The 19,738-nt window shown below is 39.5% G+C and overlaps 1 protein-coding gene and 1 pseudogene across 1 annotated transcript; both read right to left on the bottom strand.

Moving 5' to 3' along the window:
- Window positions 1-85: 85 nt before the first annotated feature.
- Window positions 86-3,056, bottom strand: LOC139187638 (MAR-binding filament-like protein 1; annotated as a pseudogene).
- Window positions 3,057-3,636: 580 nt separating this feature from the next.
- On the bottom strand, window positions 3,637-6,757 carry LOC103430161 (probable prolyl 4-hydroxylase 9). Its single transcript, XM_070806521.1, has 6 exons — window positions 6,495-6,757; window positions 6,286-6,424; window positions 5,144-5,239; window positions 4,402-4,468; window positions 4,201-4,320; window positions 3,637-3,953 (listed from the first exon to the last, which is right to left on the bottom strand). Exons 1-6 carry the CDS (start codon window positions 6,742-6,744, stop codon window positions 3,915-3,917), a joined length of 711 nt encoding a protein of 236 aa, XP_070662622.1. The 5' UTR covers window positions 6,745-6,757; the 3' UTR covers window positions 3,637-3,914.
- Between the last annotated feature and the right edge of the window lie 12,981 nt (window positions 6,758-19,738).

Genomic DNA, 19,738 nt, shown 5'->3' with positions numbered 1-19,738 from the left:
GAAAATGAAAGTAACCGTAATATCTCCAAATCTTCCCTCGTTTTCTAGTTTTCGGCTTTAATCTGAGAAAACCGTAGCTTGCCTCTTTTCCTCCTGTTCAGCTTTAATCCAAGCGGCCTACGCAAATGATACAATAAGTACAAGAGTTGGAGATCATACCTTTTCACGTTCTAGTTTCGAAACATTTGGCCTCATGGAGTTTCCTAAGCTTAAACCACCCCATTGTTCTTGCAGTTCTCGGTCCCTTGATTTTTTATGAGTCACAAAGAATTTAATTTGGTCTTCTGGTTGCTGAGCAGCAGCTGCCTTCTCTCTTGGTCTCATGGAAGCTTAAACCTCCCCATTGTTCTTGCAGTCCTCTCTCCTTGTTTCTTTGCGATTTACCGAGTATCTAACTTGATCTTCTGGTTGCTGAGCAGCGCCATCCTTTTCTCTTTCGAGCCTTGATTTGTGTTTAACTAGAATCTGGTCAGAACCACATGCTTCGTCTGCACGTGAATGCAATTTTGCGTAACTTCTCTTCACTTCACTTGCTTGTTCCTCTGCACAGAACTTTATCTTCTCTTTCTCCAGTCTGGAAACATGTTTTACCAAAACTTTGTCCTATCCCTCGCACTGTGAATCACTGTTTCCCCCCCCTTTTCTTTTCGAGTGTACGATATTCATAATTGTTTCCCATTTCCAAGGCTTTCATTTTCTCCCTTTCCAACCTGTGCATTGGTTTGACAAAGATCTTGTCTGAGCCATCTTCAGTCGCTTTAGCTTCAGACGTCAAATTGTGAAGTGAGTTTGTTTCCACTGCACTAGATTTCACTTGTCCAACCTGCAATGAAGATCCAGTTCCATTTTGCTCCATCCTAGAATTCTCTTCAACATCCTTATTTAAATCGATATTTTGTTTCCCCACTGATCCTTTGTCAGAGCAAGAACTAGCGTTTTCCTTTGGTTGTGCAACCGAAGCAGATGATTCAACTTTCTTCTTCAACTAAGGGAACCTAACTCCTTCATGTGTGTCAGCTTGCCTTCTGTTCTTTGCTTCCTGGACTTCCTTCTCAAGTCTCGAGACACATTTCACTAAGAACTTATCAAGGCCAGGGAGTTCTGAGTCATTCTCTTTTTTGTGATTCAAGGCAGATGTTTTCACAAAGTTCTTCTTGGCCTCCTCAACTTCCTTTTCAAGCTTCGAAGAATGTTTATTCAGTGTACTTTCCAAGTCAGGGATGGCCTCAGACGATACTTTGTGTCCCTGTGAATTCTTTTGAAGCATCTCAAAATCTCCTCTTGAATTTTTCTTTGCCTCTTCGATCTGTCTCTTAAACTATGAACCACGCTTCAGAAGGATGCTTCCCAAGCCCGGAATGGTTTCTGAACTGACCTTCTCATCAACAGTTCTGTCAGAATTTTCTGCAGCTCCTTCCCTTGACTTGTTCCTTTTATCCTTGGCTTCTTGCACTTCGCTTTCAAGTTTAGTCATGTGCTTAACCAAAAACTTGTCTAGACTTGGGAGTTCTGATGCAGGTTGCTTCTTTCGAATCTCAGACTTCGCCCCTGCTATTCTTTGTGGAAGTGTCTCAGCGGTAGAGCCTGAATCATGCAGCTTGCCTTCTGCTAAGGCAGCATTTAAACTACAAGTAGCAATTATAGTGGCAAGAGAAGAGAGTTCATCTTCTTGCAAACATTGAAGTCTCTCGAGCATCATGTCCGCTATCTTTGCCATATTAAGTTTACCAAAAGACTGCCTTCTGTTTTTCCTCTGTCTCGCCTCTAAATCTGCCATTTTTTCTGATTCAAATCATTGGAAATGGTATTATCTTTCTGAGACACTGCTTTTAAGTTCTGATTCACATTCTGAAGTAAACTCAGGCGATTCATGAATATTTTCAACTGTATCGGCATCAGGGTTCTCGCTAATCTTCTGAAGCAGTTCTTTAAATTCATCTTTATCAAAAGATGGGCAGTTTCCGAGCCGTACTAGTGCAATCTTTACAGCTGCAGCTACTTCTTTATCAACCTCAAATGCAATCTCAAAAGATGCTGTGACCGTGTGAGTAGTAGACCCTCCGCCATTAACAATGGATGTTTCTATTTTACAGGGCTTCCGAGGACAATTTGGCTTGTCAAGTTGTCATACATGATAACTCCCACGGCAGTTACCTCTTCAAAAGCTTCAGCTTCAACTTTATCTACTTCCAACAGCTGCGCTTCAGCTTCTTTGCTTTGGATCCTGAAATGGAAAACACAAAAAGTTGTAAGTACGAAATTACCTCTTAAAAGTTCAAATACTCATGTCTACAATCCACCCAACAATCTCTTTGCTGCCTTAAGTATTCGACACCAAGATGCTTCCACCGACGCGGCTGCTTCTTTTGCTGCCATTTTCTCCCTTAGGACTTTTGAGTAATGTGGATTAGAATCGCTTAGAGTCTCGTGAAGAGTTAAATTCATCGCATCTACTTCCTGTGAAAAGCCGATAATTAGTAATCTGATTAACATGGAAGTTAATCCAGATAAAATGCAGAGTGTTTGTTAAAGAGAGAAGCGAAACCTGCAGCATTTTGATCTTCCTGTTGAGGTAGGAGTCCGCTTTTTTTCTCGGGAACCAGTTCAGTGGAGAGGTTCTACGATGAGAAGGCTTCTTAATTTGTGATGTGGATTTGTTAACAGAATTCAGGGTTGATAGGCTAGCCTCTTTCAAACTTCTAATCTGCAGTATTGAAAAAAATGAAGAAAAGAAGGATGTAAAGCTAAACGAAACGGAAACAACAGGACTTGGAACAAGATCGCTATTTGGTATCGGAAAAAAGACATAAGAACATCGAAATATAGACACACAAACACCAATTTGTAAGAGAGATTTACAAATAAATAAACAAATAAACACGTTCAGCATCACAAAAATGTAGAGAGATTTACCTGCACGGTAAATCATTTCATCTCTTCACTCTTCAGCCAGACAAATATTTACCTCTTTCTTTACAACATCCATTGTATGATTGTAATGATAAAGATATCTTACCAAGTGCAAGCCATATGAAATTAAGCAAATGATGGTTAGATTCCATAAATGTTGAATGAAAAAGGGATGCCAACTTGCATATCTTGTCCGAGCGAAGGTAGAAGATGGATTAGCCATGAAGAAATCATATCCCTCCCAATCCCCACACAAAGGTAGGATTAGGACGGAGAAGTTTTCTTCATGGCCAATCCAACCTTCACCTGAACAAAATATGCAAGTGCACATCCGTTTCTTCACAAAAGATTAAATGAATTTAGTGAATTATCCTGGCCAAGCCAATTGTAGACACATTGGAAATAGGGTATTCTTCTTGAACTCGCTACGTAGTTCAAACCCTCCCCCTTTCAAAAGTTCTTATGAATTTAGTATCACTTAACCTACCGTTTGTCAAAACATTTGATTTTCAGACACACTGAAACACGACTGAGATACAACATCTTACGGTTTTAAAAGGGTGCTGCATTGTAATTTTTAAATATAAAGGGTCAAATTATAGCGTTCAAAAGTATAAACATCTACCTTTGTGGTTTTTTTGGGTGGGATGATGGAAGATGAACATGATTCCTATGTCTTGCCAATATTTATAAGTAAACTAAAAATTTCGATTTTTCACAAACAACTCACGATTCAAAGTACCATTTATTTAGCTGTAAAGCTACACAAAAATCCTTCTACAAGTGACATGGTTTTCAAGGCATCCGGCAGTTCAAGCAGCACCCGATCATCGACCTGTATCCAAGACCAATTGTAGTGCTGCTGCAAGAACCCGGTTCATTGTCCAGCACTGACTACACTATGGACTGTCATAATCACCAGTTCCGGAAACAACTCTTTCAGAATGAAACAACTCTTAATCCATATCTTCTTGGTTTCTAATCCACTTTGTTGCAACCCACTTTTACCCTTTGCTTACAGGGCAGCTTCCGTGAAGAAATGTCTGCAATTTGTTTATACATTCGAGATGAGGAGAATAAACCACGAAAGGTAAGAGTGTGAGAAAGAAAGAGAACCAAAATGACCGTTCCAATTTTCAAGCCCTAAATAGTTGTTGATACGGACAACTTCCTCAAATAATACGTATGCCAAAGGAAATGGAAACATGTTTCCCATCCCACTTCACATCATTCACATCATTCACAAATGGAAAAAAGCATCAGAGATTTGATTTAAGATTAGTAATTTACCGGATCTATTGTCCCATTTGGAAACATGGAATAAAATAAAAGTCCATCCCCTTGCTTCGGCATAATTTTTAAACCGATGCATTTCCTGTAATCATAGCTCATACCCATCTCTGCACCATTCTGCGAATAACAGTCGTAGGATGAGTACCTGGAAATATACCACTTACATTTGAAAATAATAGAGTGTTAAAATTAACCAACCTCAATAAGGGAACACGGTTTCTCCACCTTCTTCAACATTAGACAGATACAACAAGAAGGAAGCAAACTGCAAAATTGAGTGTGATGGTGCAACAATTAAGTGTCAATGGTTTAAGAAAGAAGCAACATCAATATCTACAGAAAGGTGAAACCACGTGCTAAAAAAATGGAAATTCTGCCTAACCTATAATCATATATTTGTTTCAAACAATTTGGTGTGACGCAACAAATATACTCCAATGATATAACTAGAAAAGTTTCCAATCGAAATACCATTTGATAATCTGTCATTATAAGTTCGTTCATCACCAGTGAAACAAAACAAGCCTCATTTTAAAATATGTACTGCAGAAGATGAACTACAAAAAAACCATAAGTTGACAAGCACAACTGATTTCTTCGGAAGTAAAATTGTTACCCATTATTGCCAATAAAAACTCATATTATGAACATGACATAACGTTCAAGTAAATTCATGAAGATTGCTTATTGGTATGCTACTATAGAGATTACTGTCCAGGTCCACAATTCTGATGACAAATCACTTGGTTCTTTTTTCATATATTCATTTATTTTATTTTTTTGGCTGGTGGGGGTCATTATTAGGTGCATAAACAAGCAAACAATCATATCAAAATATCAGGGATCTTCTAATTGGCAGGAACCGACAAAAAACCAGGGTGGAATATGATAGCACAGATCATAACCGAAAACATTAAGGAGATGCTCGTTAAGTATGTACTCTTTGGCTTTTCTGTTGGCCATATTCCGTTGGATTGAATGCATCATAATGAGAATCGTAGTTTTGGCCAATCTCATACCGCAAAACGTTGAATGCCTGCAATATGATGATACCGTCGCATTACTCAGATTAATTTAGAATTGTCCTGTAATGAAAGGTTAACATTATACAAAGTTTGTGAAAGTAGAAACATTATTAGATACACCATTTTCTCTTTGCAAAAAAGAAAATAACTGTTTTTTCTATAAAAAAAAAAATCCTAAAAGTAGCATTCAAACCTACATGAACAATGAAAACCATTTGCTTAATGGCTTTGAAATTCCAATTCATTCTTATGCATTACCCCAAAGAATACATAGTTAATAAAAAAATACCTCGCCATGGGTTCTTGGTAACATTGTTTCCCTGGCTATATTTTCCTCAATAATATCCAGGACTCCACTATCGTCTTCTGATGCGCTAATAAATGTGCCTGAAATATAATCAAGTATAAACTGACAGTTAATGTAACAAGCTGAGAAAAGTTCTCTGTAGAGTACCTTAAAACTAGCATATGCAACATTGATCATCTCCAAAAAGTCCAACCAATGGTGATTTGTTGTGTTCTATGAGATAAAACCAATGCAACATCCAACACATAACTTGATGAAAGAAGGTATGAGAGTGTTACGATACAGAAGGTGAAGTGGCAAGGACCTTTCAGAAATCATCTTCCATAACTCGAAAAACTGTGTTTTTAAAATTCTAGGATGACAAACTCATATGGAAGAAAATGAATTAAGTAGACATTCTTTCAACCATTCCTCTCCATCAATTATAACTTAGAGTAAATGGGACCGCCCTGCTTATCGGGGCAAAATCGTTTTTGTCAACACACATCATGAGCTCCCAGATACTCAAATCTAAAGATTATAATTTTTTAATGGTAAAGATGCTTAAGGATTGTGCAGCAATGGAGAAATAATTAAAGAGAAAGTTATTCTTCCCTACAGTCTTGTGATTACCAAATAGTAACTCATCCAACACCTTGAATTGGTCCCTCCCTCTCTTTTTCCCCACCTAAAATTCTCAATCATTATACCTATTCAAGTGCTCACCGTGTTGAGACGATAAACAACTCGAAAAACGAAAGAAAAAGATACCTTGTTCGAGCCCCCTTTGTGCTCTCGGCAGTCTCTCCCTTTCGCAATGCCAATGTGGACGGCCGGAGCTTCATCTTCGCCACTGCTCCGCAGTTGCAAATCTCGGAAAATACAGAGCGCGCGGTCTCCAACTCAAAACCTGCCCGATCCAACAAGTCACAAAAAACCCCAATTGATCGAATTAAGCAAAAATAGATATTACTGATCACCTGGAATGGAATCGACTGGATAAAGCTGTCTCCACTCTCCGGTGTCACCCTGCAGTATTGGACCGTGATCTTCGTCGTCTTCCGATTCCAGCGTTCCGGAGACAGGTCGAGAGCCGGAGAGGAAGAGAGGGACGGAGGGATGGGAGAGGAGGGTGGAGATGAATAAGCCGGCGAAGAAGAAGAGGGAGCGGACGAGGAAGACGGTGGGTAAGCCCAACTTTTCTCTGGACTTCTTTGCTTTCACTTTCATGGCGAAGTTTTAAATTTTGAGTAAATTGTACAAATGGTCCCTCAACTTTAATCAAATTGGAGCAATGGTCCCTTAACTAAAAATCCATTACCATTGGTCCCTTAACTTATCAAAATGTGTAGCTATAGTCCTTTTCATCAATTTTGTCAAAATTTTGTCAAAATAAGCTATGTTGGAATGACCATTTATATAATTAGGGTCCCTTAACTCATCAAAGTATATAATTATGGTTCTTTTCGTCAACTATGTCAAAAAATTTGTCAAAACGAGTTATATTGGAAGGACCATTGTTACAATTGAGTTAAAGTTAAAGGACCATTTCTCCACTTGAATTAAAGTTCAGGGACCAATGGTAATGGATTTTTAGTTGAGGGACCATAGCTGCACGTTTTGATAAGTTGAGGGACCAAAGGTAATGGATTTTTAGTTGAGGGACCATTGCTCCAATTTGATTAAAGTTGAGGGACCATTTGTACAATTTACTCCTAAATTTTTTTAGCTGGTTTGTTTGCTTTCTTCTGATTTTTTTTCAGTTCTTCGGCCTTCTTTATTTATTTTTGGCCTGAGGCTGTCCTGAGGTTTTCGCTCTGAGGTCATCTCTAATGGTGGTGAAATATAAAAACCCCAAAAAAAAGGGCTAATATTGTCTCATAATTTATTTTCAATAGATCACTTGGTTATAATTTAAATAGAGATCATTAGATGTCATTCAATACTACGATCTAATAGAGATGAGTTCAATTTCATTCGGTTCGATTTTTTGTTACAATTGAAACTGAACCGAAGTTTTGGTTCAGTTCGATTTAATTTTCTTTCGGTTTTTTGTCGATTTAATTTTATTCAGTTCGGTTTCAGTACATTTTTGGTTTTTTATTTTATTTTATAACACTTGATCATTTTTAAATATGGAAGTTAGAAAAGAGGCTTACATTGGTAGACTAATAATAAGAAAATGGGGAAGGTGGGAAAGTGGGAAGGTAGTTGTACATATACGAGATCATATAAACCAATCCTATGCCATTAACAACCTTCATTGCAAAGAAAAATTGTCACCGTATCTATTCAAAAAGCAAACAAATAGAGAAACTTTTCAAAGTTCCAAAGCCTTCCAAAACTTTCCTCTATAACCATGAAATATTCTCCTTAATTGAACCAAGTATGCTCTTTGAAAAAGCCCTAGACTTAGTTTCAATGACACACCCCGATCTTAGAATCAAGGCGTGCTAGCCGTCATGTGGGCGTGACGTAACCAAAAGTGCGAGGCGGAAGCAATAGATAAGAGAAATACGAATAAACAAAAACCAAATACTAGCAATAATAACCAAGTAACGTGCTAGAGTAAGTTTAAGTGTGAAACACACAAATTCAGAGCATAAGTACTAGGTGCAGTCAAGTAGGACCATAACTAAATTACAACACCCGCAGGTGAGTCCTACATTTATGTAGTCTGTCAGTAAGCTGTGGGAATCCTCGTGGGCCACCAACGCTGCTAACTAGAATCTGGAGGGGCGCAAAACAAAATTGAATGGGTCAATAAAACCAAAGTTTTTCAAAAACATTTCATTTAAAACATTTCTAACCCCTCGCTATAAAACCTGTATACTTTTCCAGAAAATAACATAATATGCATATAATCTTCGTATATCTCAAATCACAATTCTTTATCAAAACCTAGAAAATATGCCATGCCATAAATGTCAATAACAAATTAAGAATGCATCAATATAACAGGTGACATAATGAATCAACCGGAGACCCTGCAGTTGGTCTTGTACGATTAATTCCATAGCTCAATATCCAAACCAACCGGAGTCACCACGGTGACCTGTACGGCACTACTCTGCACATAAGTCGGAACTACCTGAAGTAGTCTGTACGACAAGAATGGTGTAATAATATGCTCTAGTGCTTCTCTCATTAATCATCTGTGCACATAATCTAAGGTCACCTACCAGTCGGAACCACCTCTAGTGATCTGTACGACTAGCATGTCGGAACCCTCTCATGGTCTGTACGACATGCACCTACTTGGATCCAAGGTAAGTGTGCGGTGCGGGTGAATAATATAAGCACTAACACCAGGGGTGCAGGTTATGAGCTCTTAACGCAATTCATATCATCAATAAACCATATGAATAACATAAAACTCACCTAATACTCACCTGTGCGTCCACAACACCATTTCACATATATATGCATCAATTACTAATTCATATAATTCACAATATGCATGCATGGCATTTTAAAAACATACTTTCATTTAAATTCAATTTCTGGGAAAAATCAATAGTATATAGGTAAATACAGAAAATACTGCCCAATCACTAGTAAGTCGAAGGGTCGTAACCCCCGTGACGTCCCTGGATGCGCTCGTCCTCGGGATAGGTATCACCTATATGCAAAACAACTATAAAAACGTTAATTAAAGCACATAACCGACAATTCATAATAACTTCTCATACAGTGCTTACCACAGTGACCTACTCGACGTCACGGACGTCGACATATTTTTAGAAAATTTTTTCGAGGCTGCATGCGCCCCTACGCGCCAGGAAGGGCACGGACCCACGCGCCCCACACGCGTCATCTTCTTCCTCCAGTCGCCGGAAACTGGAGAGTTTTCAATTTCCTTGTTCTCTGTCATTTCTCAACCATTTTCCATGAAATTTTCACCAAAATGTCCTAAATCACGAGGGGAAGAAGGCTATACCTCTTTGGAGCCTCAAAACCTTCGAAAATCACGTCGGGAAACTTCACCAAAACCGGCCACCTTCGAACTAGGGTGTCCCGACGTCCAAAACTTCCAAACGAATGTCCCCGAGCTTCGTGGGAACTTCCTAGAGCTCACTATGAGCTTGGATTGTCCTAAAAACCAACCATTACAAAGTTCATGAATAGTACTCAATTCGGACCTTGAGTTTTCAACGTGAAAACGAAGGGTTTCTTACCTGAAAATGGTACCTTTGAGTTCGTAGGGCACTCACGAACACAATGGTGCTAATCTCCACTTCGATCCATGAAGTTTCAAGGGTTTTTGGGTCGGTCCGTACAATTTCGAGAGGGAGAGAGTGAGAGTGATAGAGAAGGAGGAGAGAGAGAGCACGGGGTGAGAGTATCCCATGTGTGTGTGTGTGGTCCATCCCAAAACAAGTCCAACTTCTTTCCCTAACCACACAAAACACATACAACTTTTAATCAAAATTCAAACTTTCCAAAACTTAGGGAAAATGCATTGTTCAATAATATGTCACACACCTACCTTAGCACCCGTCAAGGATAATTTCGTCATTTCACAACCTCGATAAAAAGAATCACGGGACGGGCTGTGACAATCCTCCCCCCTTATAGAATTTCGTCCTCGAAATTCATGCAACCAAACAAGCCCTTAATATTCGTAAAACAACCTCGGATACATCTCTCTCATTCGATCTTCTGTCTCCCAAGTAGCTTCTTCTACTGAGTGGTTCCGCCACAATACTTTTACCAAGCTCACAGTTTTATTCCTTAGAACCTTGTCTTTCCAATCCAAGTTAGTCACTGGTTCCTCATCATACGTCAAATCCGGATTAATCACCAAAGGTTGAAAAGGAATCACATGTGAAGGATCTGAAGCATAATGTCGAAGCATCAAGACATGAAACACATTATGTACTTTAGATAACTCCGGAGGCAACTCCAATCTGTAAGCGACTTCACCTGAACATTTTGAGTAGTCTCATCCACAATCTCTGGGCCTTCTAACACTCTTTTGCCAACCTCTGACCAACACAATGGCGTACGACAAGCTCTACCATAAAGTGCCTCAAATGGTGACATACCAATGCTCGAATGAAAACTATTATTGTAGGCAAATTCCATCAAGTCTAGGCGATCATGCCAAGAATCACCAAACTGTAACACTGAAGATCTTAGCATATCCTCTAACATCTGAATAGTCCTATCTGATTGCCCATCGGTTTGAGGATGATAAGTAGTGCTGTAAAGCAGTTTCGTACCAAGAGCTTCCTGAAAAGCTACCCAAAACTTAGAAGTAAATCTTGGATCTCGATCAGAGATAATATTCACTGGAACTCCATGATACTTCACAATCTTCGTAATGAACAACTTAGCCAATTTATTCAGGGGATACTTTTCCCTCACGGGAATGAAGTGTGCTGACTTGGTAAGTTGATCTACAATCATCCAAACACCATTAAATCCATTTCGTGTACGAGGAAGCTTATACACAAAATCCATAGTTATATTTTCCCATTTCCACTGAGGAACAGGAAGTGGTTGCATCCGCCCAAAAGGCTTTTTTCTTTATGCTTTGACTTGCTGGCAAACAATACACCTACTTACATATTCTGCAATTTCCCTTTTCATACCCGGCCAATAATAAAATGGTCGAATGGTATGGTACATCTTAGTTCCTCCTGGATGCATCGCATAAGCCGAACAATGTGCTTCATCCAAAATTTCCTTTTTTAGTTCCTCATTATTCGGTACGTACATTCTGTTCTCCTGCATAAGCATGCCATCTGATTCTCGAATTCTGAGGTCTTTCTTTTTCCCTTCACTTCTCAATTGAATTATTTCTTGAATTTCTTCATCTACCATCTGAGCTTGAAGTACACGATCAACCAAAACTGGCCTGACTTGGAAACTAGTAAGAAAAGCTTTTCTTTGTTCTTCTAACTCCAACTTTACTCCAGTAGCTCTCAAATATGCAAGAAGAGGAACACGACAAGCATACAAAGCATTGAGTCGACCTTGAGGTTTCCTACTCAGCGCATCAGCTACCACATTTGCACGACCCGGATGATACTCAATAGTGCAGTCATAATCACTTAGTAACTCCATCCACCTTCGCTGAGGAAGATTAAGATCATGCTGAGTGAAAATATACTGGAGACTCTTATGATCTGTGAAGATCTTACACTTCTCACCATAGATATAATGCCTCCAAATTTTCAAAGCAAAGACAATGGCTGCCAACTTAAGATCATGAGTAGGATAATTCCTTTCATTAATCTTCAACTGTCGAGAAGCATAAGCAATCACTTTATTATGCTGCATCAAAACACATCCCAAACCATTCAAAGAAGCATCACTGTAAATCTCAAAGTTACCGCTATCATCAGGAAGTACCAATACTGGAGCATGAGTAAGGTAATATTTCAGCTGCTGGAAACTTTGCTCATAATTCTCATCCCACTTGAACTTAACATCCTTCCTGGTTAATTTCGTTAGTGGCAAAGCAATCATAGAAAAATCTTGAACAAACCGTCGATAATAACCTGCTAGACCAAGAAAACTCCGTACCTCAGTGACGGTTCGTGGTTGTTCCCAATTTTCCACTGCTGCAATCGTTTGAGGATCAACTTGAATTCCTTGTGCCGATACTACATGCCCCAAAAATGCCACTTCATTCAACCAAAACTGACATTTACTGAACTTGGCATACAACCGATGCTCCCTCAATTTCTTCAATACCAAGTTAAGATGTCGAATATGATCTGCTTTTGACTTAGAGTATACTAGAATATCATCGATAAAGACAATGACAAACCTGTCAAGATATTGCTGGAATACCTCATTCATTAGCCTCATGAAAGTTACAGGTGCATTAGTCAATCCAAATGGCATCACCAAAAATTCATAATGTCTATAACGGGTCCTGAAAGCCGTCTTAGGTACATCATCATCTTTAATCTTCAACTGATAATAGCCACATCTCAAATCAATCTTAGAGAACACACACGCACCCTTAAGCTGATAAAACAAATCATCGATACGAGGCAATGGATAACGGTTTTTAATCGTTACCCGATTCAATTGCCTGTAATCGATACATAATCTCAAAGTTCCATTTTTCTTCCTTACAAATAACACTGGAGCTCCCCAAGGTGAAGTACTAGGTTGAAAGAAACCTTTATCAATTAATTCCTGTAACTGAATTTTCAACTCTCTCAATTCAGCTGGAGCCATTCTATATGGAGTTAAAGATATAGGATCTGTACCTAGAAGCAAATCAATAGAAAACTCCACATCTCTATCTGGCGGTAATCCCGGCAAATCATCTGGGAATACATCAGGATAGTGCCTGACTACTCCAACTTCCTCCACACTGCTAGGAACAACATCATTTAACACCACATGTGCTAAGTATCCTTGACAACCTTTTGATAACAACTTCTTTGCTCTCATGGCAGAAATAACACCATGTCTCACCCCACTGCTTTCACCCACAAAAGTAACCGCTGGTAGTCCAGGACGATGAAAAGTAACTGACTTCCCGTAACAATCTATATGGGCATGATTATAATGCAACCAATCTGCCCCTAAAATCACATCAAAATCTACAATATCTAACGAGATAAGATTAGCTGGCATAACTACACCATCTACCATCACTGGACACCCTGGATAAACACTATCAACATAACATTTGGCCCCTTTAGGCATAGCAAACTCTAAATCAAATCCTAGAGGTGTAGGGTGAGGTTGAGTCATTTGAGCAAACGTATGAGAAATCACATAATGTGTAGCACCACAATCAATCAAGACTCTAGCAAAATGACCAAGAATATTTAACGTACCCATAATCAAATCTGGATGGTTTTGAGCATCTTGCAGTGAGATGTGATTAACACGTCCCTGAGCTTGCTGTCGTCCACCACAACCTCTGTTGCCTTGGTTACCTTGCCCCTGAGAAGTACGTCCCTGTCATGGCTGATTAGACTGCCTAGATGGTCCTGCACCACTAGTAGCAACCTCTCCCTGACGGGGCTGACCTCCCTGATGCTACTGAGATCCACTAGCTGGCATGGAAGAATAAGAAGTATAACCTCCAAGGTCTTGGGAATACCCAGTCTGAGAATAAGGATCCTGGGAATACTGATACTCTCCAGAAGCATAGGGAGCAGCATCACCCTGATAGTGGTAAGCACCACCACGACCCGTCTAACCATAACTGCTTGATCTAAAGCTCTGCTGGATTGGCGCTGGAGGTGGCATAACAGACTGTTGAGATCTCTGCTGACTCTAGGAACACTGAGCAGCCCTATGTCCCATCTGTCCACAAGTGTAGAAGCATCACCACTTCTTCTACACTCTCCATAATGTCTGAAGTTAAAACGGCGGCACAACGGAGCACCAGAACCACCAGCACCACCAAAATCTCTCTGTCTCTGAAACCTGGGTCCACCAGAAAATCTTTCACCTCTCCTCGGGCCTATGACACTAAATCTTCCATTGGAAGAACTCGAGCTTGCTCCACTTTTCTTGAAATTCTGTGTCTTACGGGGTCCTTGAGTGGAAATACCTTTACCCCTACCATCTTTCTTCTGATTATCATTCTTATCTTCGTCATCCTCACTATTACTAGGAAGGTTGTCGGAATCCTCCATCCGAACCAAAATCTCAGAAAACTTATGATAAGTGGTGCAAGGAAGCGCACTAGCAAAAGTCCGCCATTTCCTCTTAGTTCCCAGCTTAAAACGGCGAAGCATCTCTGCCTGATTACCAGCTGTATCAGGGTCATAATGAGACAAGTCTGTAAACTTCCTGTAATACTCATGCGCCGACATATTCTTTTGCTTCAATTGAGTGAACTCCTGCTTCTTAACGATCAATGTACTCTAGAGGAACAAATCTTTTCATAAAATTCTCTTTGAATACTTCCCAGTCAGCTGCTATCTCAGGTGACATAAACTTAGTCTGATTTACCCACCAAGCTGCTGGCTCTCGCCCCAAAAACCAAGTAGTGGTCTCAATCCATCTATTAGCAGGAAGATTCCCTTGACTCTGCATCACCTGAAAAGTCTTCTCAATATGGTCTAACCACTTTTCTGCCCCTTCATGACCCTCATTACCCATGAAACGGTCCAATTTCAGATTATACATAGTCTCCAGGGGTGTTCTCTGATGAGGAGGAGGACGGATTGCATTATGAAAGGCATGGGCCATCGCTTCCCCTAATTGAGTTATATCAGGGAAATTAGACTCAGAAGCACGGCGTGATTCCCTACAAGGAGACATAGTTCTGACAGAAGACATCAAAAGATCATTAGAGCATTAACAATTTATACAGGACTGCAACCTAGGCTCTGATACCAAACTGACACACCCCGATCCTAGAATCAAGGCGTGTTGGCCGTCACGTGGGCGTGACGTAACCAAAAGTGCGAGGCGGAAGCAATAGATAAGAGAAATACGAATAAGCAAAAACCAAATACTAGCAATAATAATCAAGTAACGTGCTAGAGTAAGTTTAAGTGTGAAATATACAAATTCAAAGCATAAGTACTAGGTGCAGTCAAGTAAGACCATAACTAAATTACAACTCCCGCATGTGAGTCGTACATTTATGTAGTCTGTCAGTACGCCGTGGGAATCCTCGTGGGCCACCAATGATAGGAGCATATTTATGCGACTTAATTGGCTTGTTCTTGTGCGTTTACGTTGTGTTTCTTTAGTTATTTTAGTGTTTAAAGCCATTTTCATTTGTTTGTAGGTCTTAATAACAACCTTGGCAAGAAAAGTGCATTTTGGTGCATGTTGGATCAATATTGGGCTCAAATGGATTGCATGCATGAGGATGGACGTTTTGGGCATATGTGTGTGCACGTGTGTGTGTGTAATTGCAAGGATAAACAATGACAAATCATACACATGCAAAGAAGCCCACATGCAAAGTGAAAGACTCTAAGTACAAAGTATGCAAGAAGATGCATTTTGGAGGCCTTTGGAGCATGTTTCGGGCTTGGAATGGATAGCAAATGCATGGGCCAAAGTGGATGGATGAATTTGAGAACTAAAGAGGCCAAGAATGTGAAGAATTAGTGTCCAAAAGATAAAGAATTCAGCCCAAAAATTTGTCACTCCAAGTTGCACACTCCTTGCCATGCAAAACACATAGAATTCCCTTTGGATTCCCATGCCATGCTTGATCACTCTTGTCCCCTACATAATTTCTGATTTCATGCTTTAATTCATTTAATTATTTCACTCAATTGCTTGATACCTCTTGTTCCCTTCACCCATTAGATTTTAGACAACCTTTACATCCATTACATGCACCAATTGATGCTCCATCATTCACATTTGGAATCCAAGGGCATGTGTCACACATGTTGTTGCACCTTTGACCCATTTGTTGACACATTTCACCTCCCTTTCCATCTCTATGCAATGTACACAATCATTCATGCTCCCTAGCTGCAACACCACTCCATTTTACCCTTCACACTTTGCATCATCACTTCATTTTCACCCTTGGACCATTGCACACCACACACACCAACTTGCCATGCATTTCATCCCTAGCCTAACCTGATTTTCTAAGGTTTTTGGGGCCTATAAATACATGTTTACACCCCTTGGCCAAAGGATAATCCCCCATATTCATCATTTTATCACAGAAATTCGTCCATACACACCCTAGGAAGCAAAACCCCCCAAAAACACCATTCTAGTGCCTAGAAAACATAACAGCCACTCCACCTTCTTCCACCCTCTTTGCCTAGTTCTCCACCACCCTCCAACCATCAAACACTCCCCCACACTCACCCTAAACCCTTCCATACCATTCCCCATCCATTCTACATCATAAAACTACCCAAAATCTGTCCATAACCCAATCTGCCGCAAGCAAGGGAAATGAGGAATCTTGGATGCACTTGCTACCAAGTTGGAGCATTTTAGGTGTTTTCTTTCCTTTGATTTTAATGTCTAATTTTATGTATCTTTGTATTGCAAGAATGAGGAACTAAACCCCCTTAGTTGGGGGGTGATTCGAAACCATGTACATGCTTGCAATATGATTTGATTACATTCAGTTGTTATTTCATAAGTTGCGGATTCAATTCGTTCATCTACTTGATTGATAACTTATTTGTGTATGTTGATTGAGAGTGCACGCTTAGTTTTCATGCATGAATATGATGCTAGATTATGAGGGAGTTTCACCTAATAGTTACAATCTTATAATCACAAGTAGTGAAGGTCGCTTGAAAACGATCGCGTTGAATGAATTCTTGGCACTAGTTTCATGCTCATCATAGTAACGAATGCCTCGTCAACACTTATAGTTCTCATTGTGCTTCATGATTCTTGATTGTATCTTTATTGTGCTCATCACGTAAGGAACCTTTGAGGAATGCTTTGAATTGTTGTATGCGCTTTTCCATCCAATTCATTAACTTAAGGAGAACTTGAAGGTTAATTTAAGCGTATCTAATTAACTTGGGGTGTTGAGTTTCATAATTTATTGAAAGAACAACTGAAAATCATTTTTTTGCAAGTGTGTCATGTGTGGAGAAGAACCTCCTAACTAGCCTTTTATCCATCCTTTTCATCCAAAAACGTTTTACAATCTGTTTTGTTTTAAAGTTTATGTTTTGTTTTCAATTTTCGTCCAAAACAAATCCCCCTTTATTTTGAAGTCTTAGATTAGTTAGAAAGTGTTTTGATTTGTGTTTCTAAGTGTTTTGATTCAAGTTTTCATCCAACTTCGTCCAAGTTCTTGTTAGGTTCTCAAAACTGCCCAGAAAGTGGTTTTTAGGCAGTTTTGAGTCATTAGGTTGCTGTTTTGAGTTTTATGTTTGTTTAAGTATTTTAAAGTATAGTTTTGCATTCTTTAAGTCTAGTTTAGTGTTTTAAATTTTGTTTTTATGTTTTTAAGTCAGTTTTCAAGTGTTTAGCAATCCCTCCTAATCCCCGGCCTAGAACGATCCCTACTTACATACTTTACTACATTTGATAAAAAGAGGGTTTAATTTTGTGTGTTAACTTATTTTTCACATCAACCAACGCTGCTAACTAGAACCTGGAGGGCGCAAAACAAAATTGAGTGGGTCAGTAAAACCAAAGTTTTTCAAAAACATTTCATTTAAAACATTTCTAACCGCTCGCTGTAAAACCTGTATACTTTCCCAGAAAATAACATAATATGCATATAATCTTCGTATATCTCAAATCACAATTCTTTATCAAAACCCAGAAAATATGCCATGCCATAAATGTCAATAACAGATTAAGAATGCATCAATATAACAGGTGACATAATGAATCAACCGGAGACCTTGCAGTTGGTCCTGTACGGTTAATTCCATAGCTCAATATCCAAACCAACCGGAGTCACCAAGGTGACTTGTACGACACTACTCTGCACATAAGTGTGAACTACTTGAAGTAGTCTGTACGACAAGAATGGTGTAAAATACGCTCTAGTGCTTCTCTCATCAATCATCTGTGCACATAATCTAAGGTCACCTACTAGTCGGAACCATCTCTAGTGATCTGTACGACTAGCATGTTGGAACCCTCTTATGGTCTGTATGACATGCATCTACTTGGATCCAAGGTAAGCGTGCGGTGCGGGTGAATAATATAAGCATTAACACTAGGGGTGCAGGTTATGAGCTCTCAACACAATTCATATCATCAATAAACCATATGAATAATATAAAACTCACCTGATACTCACCTGTGCGTCCACAGCACCATTTCACATATATATGCATCAATTACTAATTCATATAATTCACAATATGCATGCATGGCATTTTAAAAACATACTTTCATTTAAATTCAATTTATGGGAAAAATCAATAGTATATAGGTAAATACAGAAAATACTGCCCACTCACTGGTAAGTCGAAGGGTCGTAACCCCCGTGACGTCCCTGGATGCGCTCGTCCTCGGGATAGGTATCACCTATATGCGAAACAACTATAAAAACGTTAATTAAAGCACATAACCGACAATTCGTAATAACTTCTCATACGATGCTCAATTTGGGTATATGAATATACCACAGTGACCTACTCGACGTCATGGACGTTGACATATTTTTAGAAAAAACTTTCGAGGCTGCACGCGCCTCCACGCGCCGGGAGGGGCACAGACCCACGCTCCCCACGCGCGTCATCTTCTTCCTCCAGTCGCCGGACTGGTTTTTCCGGTCGCCGAAAACTGGAGATTTTTTAATCTCCTTGTTCTCTGTCATTTCTCAACCATTTTCCATGAAATTTTCACCAAAATGTCCTAAATCACGAGGGGAAGAAGGCTATACCTCTTTGGAGCCTCAAAACCTTAAAAAATCTAATCAAGAAACTTCACCAAAACCGGCCACCTTCGAACTAGGATGTCCCGACGTCCAAAACTTCCAAACGAACGTCTCCGAGCTTCGTGGGAACTTCTTAGAGCTCACTATGAGCTTGGATTGTCCTAAAAACCAACCATTACAAAGTTCATGAATAGTACTCAATTCGGACCTTGAGTTTTCAACGTGAAAACAAAGGGTTTCTTAACTGAAAATGGTACCTTTGAGTTCGTAGGGCACTCACGAACACAATGGTGCTAATCTCCACTTTGATCCATGAAGTTTCAAGGGTTTTTGGGTCGGTCCGTACAGTTTCGAGAGGGAGAGACTGAGAGTGACAGAGAAGAATGAGAGAGAGAGAGCACGGGGTGAGGGTATCTCGTGTGTGTGTGTGGGGTCCATCCCAAAACAAGTCCAACTTCTTTCCCTAACCACACAAAACACATATAACTTTTAATCAAAATTCAAACTTTCCAAAACTTAGGGAAAATGCATTGTTCAATAATATGTCACACACCTACCTTAGCACCTGTCAAGGATAATTTCATCATTTCACAACCTCGATAAAAAGAATCACGGGATGGGCTGTGACATTCAAACTTGGCAACAAAGTTTCACAAAAATGAGCATACATTCATAAAGTATAAAGGGATTTGGTTCGGTTCGGTTCGATTTCCGAATCTCCAAAATTGAAATCGAACCAATAAAGTTCGGTTCGATTTAGTTTTTTCTTTTTTCGGTTCGGTGTTCGGTCCCTTTTTTTTCTTCTTTCAGTTTTCAACTTTTTGAACCCACCCCTACGATTTAGTAGTATACCTCTTTATTGTGTCATAATTCATTTTCAATTCTCACTCAAGACGAATTTCAATCACTTATCGTTTGTTCATAAATTAAAAAAAAAAATAT

Source organism: Malus domestica, chromosome 10 (assembly GCF_042453785.1).
Source record: "Malus domestica chromosome 10, GDT2T_hap1".
NCBI lineage: Eukaryota > Viridiplantae > Streptophyta > Magnoliopsida > Rosales > Rosaceae > Malus > Malus domestica.
This window is presented reverse-complemented; position numbering and strand designations above follow the sequence as displayed.